The sequence below is a fragment of the Lampris incognitus genome, chromosome 3 (genome assembly GCF_029633865.1).
Source record: "Lampris incognitus isolate fLamInc1 chromosome 3, fLamInc1.hap2, whole genome shotgun sequence".
NCBI classification, from domain to species: Eukaryota; Metazoa; Chordata; class Actinopteri; order Lampriformes; family Lampridae; genus Lampris; species Lampris incognitus.
Window position 1 is genome coordinate 47299482 of NC_079213.1, and position 9772 is coordinate 47309253.

The 9772-nt window shown below is 46.2% G+C and overlaps 2 protein-coding genes across 2 annotated transcripts; both read right to left on the reverse strand.

Annotated features, from left to right (window-relative positions):
• Nucleotides 1-85: 85 nt before the first annotated feature.
• LOC130109749 (serine/threonine-protein kinase B-raf-like) lies at nt 86-3869 on the reverse strand. Its single transcript, XM_056276735.1, has 3 exons — nt 3714-3869; nt 509-610; nt 86-379 (listed from the first exon to the last, which is right to left on the reverse strand). The coding sequence occupies exons 1-3, from the start codon at nt 3867-3869 to the stop codon at nt 86-88; spliced, it is 552 nt and encodes a 183-aa protein (XP_056132710.1).
• A 277-nt stretch (nt 3870-4146) lies between these two features.
• On the reverse strand, nt 4147-6796 carry mrps33 (mitochondrial ribosomal protein S33). Its single transcript, XM_056277587.1, has 3 exons — nt 6603-6796; nt 5600-5816; nt 4147-4925 (listed from the first exon to the last, which is right to left on the reverse strand). The coding sequence occupies exons 2-3, from the start codon at nt 5812-5814 to the stop codon at nt 4820-4822; spliced, it is 321 nt and encodes a 106-aa protein (XP_056133562.1). The 5' UTR covers nt 5815-5816; nt 6603-6796; the 3' UTR covers nt 4147-4819.
• Nucleotides 6797-9772: the final 2976 nt, after the last annotated feature.

The following is a 9772-nucleotide window of genomic DNA, read 5'->3' on the forward strand; positions in this document are numbered from 1 at the left end:
AAAAGTCAAAGCCCTCAAACTATTTTTTAACGTCTGCCTTTATATCTAGAGGAGAAAAAAAATAAAGACACAAATGTCTCGTATTTCACAACAGACATACCACTGTTCTCTGTTTGTTGGGCAGGAAGACCCTGACGATGGGCTTTTGGGGTGAGCGGGGGTTAGCACGGACAGCATCAGCAGGACTGGACAGGACAGCCAGTGTATTGGGGGCTGACAGGAAGGCCTGGGCCCCACTACTGTCCCCACAACTCCCCACTTTAACATCCAGGAGGGCAGGTGTGGAAGGGGGGAAGTCAGTGCTGTTGCCCATTGCCTCCAGGAGCTGCTGCTCTCGTTGCTGAAGGGAGTCCAGCTTGCTGGTGTACTCCTCGTAGGCCTGGGAAAACAGCAGAGCAAGCTTACGTCAGAAACGACTGCTTTGCTTTAATTTTACTTATTTGATGTGGTGTTCAAAAGCCATATGATGTATTTGCATCAACATGTTATAAAGCCAAACTATTTCTACCTCGAGATATATGGATGGAGGGTTGTGTTCTCCTCCAAACTTGTCAAGAAGGGCCTCCAGGTGTTCCTGTGTCAATTTTATCATCTGTTTAATGTTCCAGATCTGTGGAAAAAGGGCACAATTACATGAATTATGATAAACTACCCATCAAGAAATAAGACATTTTGAGTTGGTGAAACTACAGGAAGAACCTTTCTTTGCTCACCAGTCTCACATACTTGCCCAAACTCAAGCAGCAAAACGTGTCAACGTTGACATTCTGAGCCTTGTAAGGGTTTGAACAGTCGGTGAAATGGTGAAACCTCAGCTGGAGAACATTCCCCAGATCTAGGTGTCTAAACACAAAGCTGTCCAACAGTTTGGTTCAGCAATTAAAAATCAAATTGGATTTGTGCCAGCAGTGTCTCTGATATCTCCTCCTGAAGAAGTGGGCATGTACCCCCGCTTCATACAAATGCAAGAGGAGATGATTTAGTGAAAAACTGCTGGGCCCATTAAACAATAAAGCTAAAGGACTGGTGAGAGTCACAACTGAAGCTGAAATATACTGATAAACCCTAAACATTTACATTTACATTTATATCACGGGAAGGTGAATCAGTTCATCTGGAAACAACTTTTATTGAGAGAGAAACATTCTATCATCTTCTAAGTGACCTCTTCAGTCTCACCTGACTGCAGGTACCCCCACCCTCATAAACAGATACGTGCAGTCAGTTGAGTCTGAAGAGGTCACTTAGATTAATGATGGAACATTTCTCTCAAAAAACATGTCCAGATGAACTGATTCAACTTTCTGAGATTTTCTTATCTAGATTATTGAGCATGCGTGAAGACACCTAGAATATTCCCCAATTTCTTATGAATAAAACCTACCCATTTATTTGCTTAGATTAAAATTAAAATGAAGTACAAATGAAGTAGTAGCCACTGTAGTTTTTTACAATGAATTAGAAATGTTATAGCTCTGACGATGACTATACCTGGCAAATCAGCATTTCACCCTGTAGTTTCTATAACTGGCTTCTACCCTGCATGATCTTGTAAGACAGTACCACAACTTCTACCCTGCGTGATCTTGTAAGACAGTACCACAACTTCTACCCTGCGTGATCTTGTAAGACAGTACCACAAATTCTACCCTGCATGATCTTGTGAGACAGTACCACAACTTCTACCCTGCGTGATCTTGTAAGACAGTACCACAACTTCTACCCTGCGTGATCTTGTAAGACAGTACCACAACTTCTACCCTTTGTGATCTTGTAAGACAGTACCACAACTTCTACCCTGCGTGATCTTGTAAGACAGTACCACAACTTCTACCCTGCGTGATCTTGTAAGAAGGTACCACAAGTTCTACCCTGTGTGATCTTGTAAGACAGTACCACAACTTCTACCATGCGTGATCTTGTAAGACAGTACCACAACTTCTACCCTGCATGATCTTGTAAGACAGTACCACAACTTCTACCCTGCGTGTTCTTGTAATACAGTACCACAACTTCTACCCTGCATGAACTTGTAAGACAGTACAACTTCTACCCTGCATGATCTTGTAAGACAGTACCACAACTTCTACCCTGCATGATCTTGTAAGACAGTACCACAAATTCTACCCTGCGTGATCATGTAAGACAGTACCACAACTTCTACGCTGCATAATCTTGTAATACAGTACCACAACTTCTACCCTGCGTGATCTTGTAAGACAGTACCACAACTTCTACCCTGCGTGATCTTGTAAGACAGTACCACAACTTCTACCCTGCATGATCATGTAAGACAGTACCACAACTTCTACTCTGTATGATCTTGTAAGACAGTACCACAACTTCTACTCTGCATGATCTTGTAAGACAGTACCTCAACTTCTACCCTGCATGATCTTGTAAGACAGTACCAGAACTTCTACCCTGCATGATCTTGTAAGACAGTACCAGAACTTCTACCCTGCGTGTTCTTGTAATACAGTACCACAACTTCTACCCTGCATGTTCTTGTAATACAGTACCACAACTTCTACCCTGCGTGTTCTTGTAATACAGTACCACAACTTCTACCCTGCATGATCTTGTAAGACAGTACCACAACTTCTACCCTGCATGATCTTGTAATACAGTACCACAACTTCTACCCTGCGTGTTCTTGTAATACAGTACCACAACTCCACGAGGAACAAAGCAGCAGAAGTACTAGGGATGAAGAAAGACTGGTCATTCTGACAGGTAATGGAAATCATTATTATATCCCACATACTGGTGCCACTGCAGCCACAATATGTGTATTAACACACCTTGGCCACAATACTCCACTGTCATGGTCCAGCAGTGGGGCCCCCTTGAACCTAAGACTGAGCATAACCTGAAGTCTCAAGTCAACATGTCAAGAAACAGTGGCTTCACAGGAACAGCGTGCAGTTGGTTAAGCGGACGCAGCCTGTCTCATGTTCTATGTATGTATGTATGTATTAATGTATGTATTAATGTATGTATGTATGTATGTATGTATGTATGTATGTATGTATGTATATATGTATGTATGTGCATGTGTGTGAGCGCGCGTGTGGGACGGGTTATCCTTATGCCATAAAGTAAATCATATAGCAAATTAAAGGCTAACAAAACAATTGCACGACTTTAGTCTGCCATCTCCATCATTCTCACCACTGATATAAGATGAAGGGAGTGACACTGAAAATATCACTTTCGCCGCAGTAATGACGAGAAATTAGTTTAATTGGGTGGATTTGAGGTGTCAACCAATCTTTCGCTATGTCTGCGCGCCGCGGTGCGATTGTTGTGTTGAGGAAAGCGGTGCCAGAGAGGTGGCTAGTTGAGGAAAGCGGTGCCAGAGAGCTGCTAGCGCACGACAAGCTGCTGCAGCTGCAGTGAGCTCTAGAAAACGAGGCGAAGAGGGAATTAAATAAAGCAGGCCTGAAATAAACACAGTCGGTGGACTAAAACGTTCCTCTGCTTCCCTCTGTTTGTCGCACATGCGTTTAATGCAATGTAAACGGGGGAGACCAAAATGCATGAATAAATCGGTAACGTTTTAGTGCATCGTCTCGCCCCCCTGCAATGCATCCCCCATGATCCATATTCCAGCCGGTGTTTCCTGAAGATTTACATCCTATTACCTCCGCTCTGAGCCCGTCTCTCCTTGATCAGCTAAGCCCCCGTACCCCTATGCGTCTTGCGCCTACCTCTTCATCCTGCGGACATTCAGGTGCCCCAGCGGAACAGGTGGGGCCGAGCTCGGCGCACAGCTCCTCCAGTCCCCGCTCCCTGTCCGGATCACGGCTCATGGTGTCTCCGTTGAAGACGGGCTGTGGGGACTCGGCGCTGCTCAACGCCGCCATTTTAAACTGCGAGAAACCGAGTGGAAAATAAAAGAGGAAAAGACGTAGGCTGCTGCACAGGAGGGGGAGACAGAGACGCAGGGCAGGCACCGTTGTGATTGCTACCAGGCATTGTTGCTGTGTCCACTTCGGAGCGTTGTGTAATGATGTGTGATGGAGCTGCATGTTGCATGTTGCAACATGGCTCATGTGGGCTGCAGCAGTATTTCCCAGAATAAAGCAACAAGGCTGAACTGGCCTCCCTGCTGAAAAATGAAAATAACACCATTTTCCAAAAAACACTTTATTTGAAGGGGTAATAGTAACACGGTATTGTGGATTTTGTTTAAATCTCATGATACACAACAAACTACTCTCAGCCACTCGGGGAAAAACTTAAAATCGACGCGGCGGAGGAAGTGCTGGTGACAGTATTACTGCAGAACAGCATCTAGTCCTTCAACGCAGGAGGTGGACCGGGTGGTTTACACAGGGGTCTCTGACTAACGGGCCGTATGATAATATCATTAACTGGTTTTATTTATATGTGGCCCCTGGCATGGCTTCTCTGAGCGCTGCATCTTCCCTGGACATCTACAAAGTTACAGTATGAGCTTAGTCAATGACATGTTTGTCTCGTTGTCATTTTGGTCAACCGAATCCTTTTGTCAACATGTCTCATCTTTATTTTTTCCAAACACATTACTGTAAAAACAAGTCACTTTATTTCATTCAATCCCACAACATCAAAACAACATGACAGTATGAACAAGCCTCCTCGCAGATATAGCGGCTCATAACTTCAGCGGCCCAACAGACTCAGCATATGGACTCCAAGCAGCGTAGCTGGAGGTTTGCTGAGGCCTTGACTTGACTAAGGCGTGTTCACACAAAATGCCTCTGCATGTAGGGGGCATCAGTGTTCATCCCCGGACCACGCCCACACGAGGGAAGCTTGGAGATCCAGTAGGTCATTTCTTCTTGGCTGCTCGTTTTCCCTCACCCTTCTTCGGTTTGACCTTCCCTCTCAGTTTCTTCAGGCGACGCATCTCCTCCTTAAAGTCTTCATGTTCATCCCTGCAGAGAAGAGTGAAGCGCTGCGAGTCAGTGTGGTTGCACACACACACACACACACACACACACACACACACACACACACACACCCCGCTGCCTGGCATACACGCCACCACTCACCTCATTGTTATGCACGGCGCGTTTATTTCTGCTCTTGTGTGACTGTGTTGTTGGTGATAACATGTGGCGTGTGTGTGTTTCCCATGTGTGTGTTGTGCTGCAGAGTTTCATGTGTACCCAAAACACGTTTCACCAGCCTTGGTGGTGTGGCTAATAAAACAATCTGATCTAATCTGATATACAATGTATCATGCTAGCTGAGATCTCATCTCATTTGCAGCGTGATCTTTGTGACAAGCCAGAACTTTGTCGCTCAACATGCAGAGTTGATGCGAGGCCCTTTTAGTTACACACGTTAGTTACACACCAGCCACCACTAGTACACACAGCACACGTGTTCCCAGCTCATTCATACATCAAGCTGTGGGTCTGCAAGAGACATGCAGCTTTCCCATGTGGAAGTCACTGGGATATGGTCCATATTCTTAATATTGAGTCAAGAGGCTGACCCTGTGAGGAGGCCACTTTCCAACACAGCGTACACATGCCGCCGGCGACCAGGAGAGGCGCACCTGCGTCTACAACAAATGCAAGGCTGTAGGCTGTGTCGCCATTACCTGAATAGTCCCATGAACCTCAGCTTTTGAGTCATGGCATAGTAGATCTGGTGCTGGGGGTACCAGTCATACACCTCTTTCTTCTGGGCCATCGGAGGCTCCTGGAACAGTCGGACCACCTTCATGGACTTGGAATCTGTCGGACGAACAACTTCCCCAAAGATGCTGGCACTCATTCGGGCCATGCGGACTGCGTAGTTGGACAGATGGGCCATCTCTGGACATAGAGGACATGAACATGGTGAACATAGAGGACATGAACACGGTGGACATAGAGGACATGAACACGGTGGACATACAGGACATGAACACGGTGAACATAGAGGACATGAACACAGTGGACATAGAGGACATGAACATGGTGAACATAGAGGACATGAACACGGTGGACATAGAGGACATGAACACGGTGAACATAGAGGACATGAACACGGTGGACATAGAGGACATGAACATGGTGGACATGTGTTGTGTTCCACAGCAGTAGACAGGTCCTACTTCACAGCAGTCCTCCACACAGCCTGCTGGTGCGAGTCATAACAACGGTTCAGCGCCATCATGGTGGCTTTTGCAGAACCGTACCTGAGCATTCAAACACTACACCCGTGTCCCCGGGACTGCCTGGTCCACAAGGGAGCGTGTTCAGCCTCCCGCCTTCACCAGCACCGCTGAAACGGCCGCGCTGTTTAACCTTCACGCACCACCCCCCCCCCCCGGTCCGCCGTCCTCCGTTATCCCAGTCCCCCGGTCCTCCGTTACCCCGGTCCGGGGGGGGGGGCATCAGCGCTGCGCCGCGTCCTGTGACGACTTTTACGCAGGACTGAGAGAAGGACGCTAAATCCTCAATGGTCTTCGATCCTCACATTTTTTTTTAATAATTCTCACATTTCTGTTATTAAAGTTGATACATGTTGATACATATTAAAGTTGATACATGTGCGTGTTAAACAAAACAGTTTATGCAAATAAATCATTTTAAATGAATGAGTAAATATTCTGTTACCTTCCACATTTAGCAAGTGGCCTTGACACCAAGTCCGTCCTTCATAACATGTCGCAAGTCCACTCGGCTGTGCGCACAGTTCCGCTTAGAGACACGAGTCTTCTTCTTCAACTTCTTCTTCTTCTTCTTCTTCTTCTTCCTCCTGCAAGGTCTGGCGGCTGACACAAAACGATTTGGTGAGCTACCGCCACCTGCTGGAAGGGAGAGCGGAGCATGTATGTTTTAGGAAATGTCTATTTACTGAAAATAAACAGTAAAAAAGAACAAAAAAAAAAACTCATGTCTTCTCAGTCCCTTTCCTGAGCGGAACTTAAAGCCTCTCTCAGCAGCTGTTGTACACCTTCTCCAGAAACCCCTACAATGAATGAATGAATGAATGAATGAATGATGATTTATTTCGACATGTAAACAAGCAGGATATAACATACAGATAAGCCATTGGCAATAATCTAGAGGGATTAACAAATCCTCACATCAGACTCAGTGAACAAATCTCCATATACATCAGAATATGTGTTACGTGTTGGTAAAGCAGTAGGAGGAAATTTACACTTCTCTTTTTTCCTACCCCTTCTCACCTACTCTTAAATTAAATCAGCTACTCTACATTGCAAACTCGCTTCCCACTGTACTGTATAGTTCACGTTCAATGCAAGTTGTGCTGCACAACGCAGACTCACCTACTGTGAACTACTACTACTACTACTTTCGGCTGCTCCCGTTAGGGGTCGCCACAGTGGATCATCCATTTCCATTTCTTCCTATCTTCTGCGTCTTCCTCTGTCACACCAGCCACCTGCATGTCTTCCCTCACCACATCCATAAACCTCCTCTTTGCCCTTCCTCTTCTGCTCTTCCCTGGCAGCTCCATATTCAGCATCCTTCTCCCAATATACTCAACATCTCTCCTCCACACATGTCCAAGCCATCTCAATCTTGCCTCTCTTGCTTTGTCTCCAAACCGTCCAACCTGAGCGGTTCCTCTAATATAATCGTTCCTAATCCTGTCCTTCTTCATTACTCCCAGTGAAAATCTTAGCATCTTCAACTCTGCCACCTCCAGCTCCGCCTCCTGTCTTTTCGTCAGTGCCACTGTCTCCAAACCATATAACATAGCTGGTCTCACAACCGTCTTGTAAACTTTCCCTTTAACTCTTGCTGGTACCCTTCTGTCGCAAATCACTCCTGACACACTTCTCCACCCACTCCAACCTGCCTGCACTCTCTTTTTCACCTCTCTACTGCACTCCCCGTTACTTTGGACAGTTGACCCCAAGTATTTAAACTCAAATGCCTTTGTCACCTCCACTCCTTGCATCCTGACCATTCCACTGTCCTCTCTCTCATTCACGCATAGGTATTCTGTCTTGCTCCTACTGACTTTCATTCCTCTTCTCTCCAGTGCATACCTCCACCTCTCCAGGATCTCCTCAACCTGCACCCTACTCTCGCTACAGATCACAATGTCATCCGCGAACATCATCGTCCATGGAGACTCCTGCCTGATCTCATCCGTCAACCTGTCCATCACCATTGCAAACAAGAAAGGGCTCAGAGCCGATCCTTGATGTAATCTGACCTCCACCTTGAACCCATCTGTCATTCCAACTGCACACCTCACCATTCTCACACTGCCCTCATACATATCCTGCACTACTCCTACATACTTCTCTGCAACTCCTGACTTCCTCATACAATACCACACCTCCTCTCTCGGCACTCTGTCATAAGCTTTCTCTAAATCTGCAAAGACACAATGCAACTCTTTCTGGCCTTCTCTATACTTCTCAATCAACATTCTCCAAGTAAACATCGCATCTGTGGTGCTCTTTCGTGGCATGAAACCATACTGCTGCTCGCTGATCATCACCTCTCCTCTTAACCTAGCTTCTATTACTCTTTCCCAAATCTTCATGCTGTGGCTGATCAACTTTATACCTCTGTAGTTGTTACAGTTCTGCACATCACCCTTGTTCTTGAAAAGCGGTACCAGTATGCGTCTTCTCCACTCCTCAGGCATCCTCTCACTTTCCAGGATTGTGTTAAACAATCTAGTTAAAAACTCCACTGCCATCTCTCCTAAACATCTCCATGCCTCCACAGGTATGTCATCAGGACCAACTGCCTTTCCACTCTTCATCCTCTTCACAGCTGCCCTCACTTCCTCCTTGTCAATCCACTGAACTTCCTGATTCACTATCCCTACATCATCCAACCTTCTCTCTCTCTCATTTTCTTCATTCATCAGCCCCTCAAAGTATTCCTTCCACCTTCTTAGCACACTCTCCTCGCTTGTCAGCACATTTCCATCTCTATCCTTGATCGCCCTAACTTGCTGCACATCCTTTGCAGCTCGGTCCCTCTGTCTAGCCAATCGGTACAAGTCCTTTTCTCCTTCCTTAGTGTCTAACCTGTCATACAACTCACCATACGCCTTTTCCTTTGCCTTTGCCACCCCTCTCTTTGCTTTACGCTGCATCTCCTTGTACTCCCGTCTACTTTCTTCATCTCTCTTACTATCCCACTTCTTCTTTGCCAACCTTTTCCTCTGTATAATTTGCTGTACTTCCTCATTCCACCACCAAGTCTCCTTGTCTTCCGTCCTCTGTCCTGATGACACACCAAGTACCTTCCTAGCTGTCTCCCTCACTATTTCTGCAGTGGTTGTCCAGCCATCTGGTAACTCTTCACTACCACCCAGTGCCTGTCTTAACTCCTGCCTGAACTCCACACAGCAGTCTTCCTTCTTCAACTTCCACCATTTGATCTTCGGCTGTGTCTTCACTTGCTTCCTCTTCTTGGTCTCCAAAGTCATCCTACAGACCACCATCCAATGCTGTCTAGCTACGTTCTCCCCTGTCACCACCTTGCAGTCTTCAATCCCTTTTAGATGGCGCCTTCTAAATAAGATATAGTCCACCTGTGTGCACTTTCCTCCACTCTTGTACGTCACCCTGTGTTCCTCCCTCTTCTTGAAATATGTATTCACCACAGCCATTTACATCCTTTTCGCAAAATCGACCACCATCTGTCCTTCCACATTTCTCTTCTTGACTCCATACCTTCCCATTACCTCCTCATCACCTCTGTTCCCTTCACCAACATGTCCATTGAAGTCCGCTCCAATCACCACTCTCTCCTCCTTGGGTACCCTCTCCACCATGTAGTCC

Excerpts from the sequence above, each read along its gene's own strand:
- mrps33 (XM_056277587.1), bottom strand. The coding sequence starts at position 5,814 with ATGGCCCATCTGTCCAACTACGCAGTCCGCATGGCCCGAATGAGTGCC. Across the intron at positions 4,926-5,599 it reads AGGTTCATGGGACTATTCAG|GGATGAACATGAAGACTTTA; the intron begins GTAATGGCGACA and ends TCTTCTCTGCAG.
- LOC130109749 (XM_056276735.1), bottom strand. The coding sequence starts at position 3,869 with ATGGCGGCGTTGAGCAGCGCCGAGTCCCCACAGCCCGTCTTCAACGGA. Across the intron at positions 611-3,713 it reads AATGTCCGCAGGATGAAGAG|ATCTGGAACATTAAACAGAT; the intron begins GTAGGCGCAAGA and ends CTTTTTCCACAG. Across the intron at positions 380-508 it reads CTCCATCCATATATCTCGAG|GCCTACGAGGAGTACACCAG; the intron begins GTAGAAATAGTT and ends CTGTTTTCCCAG.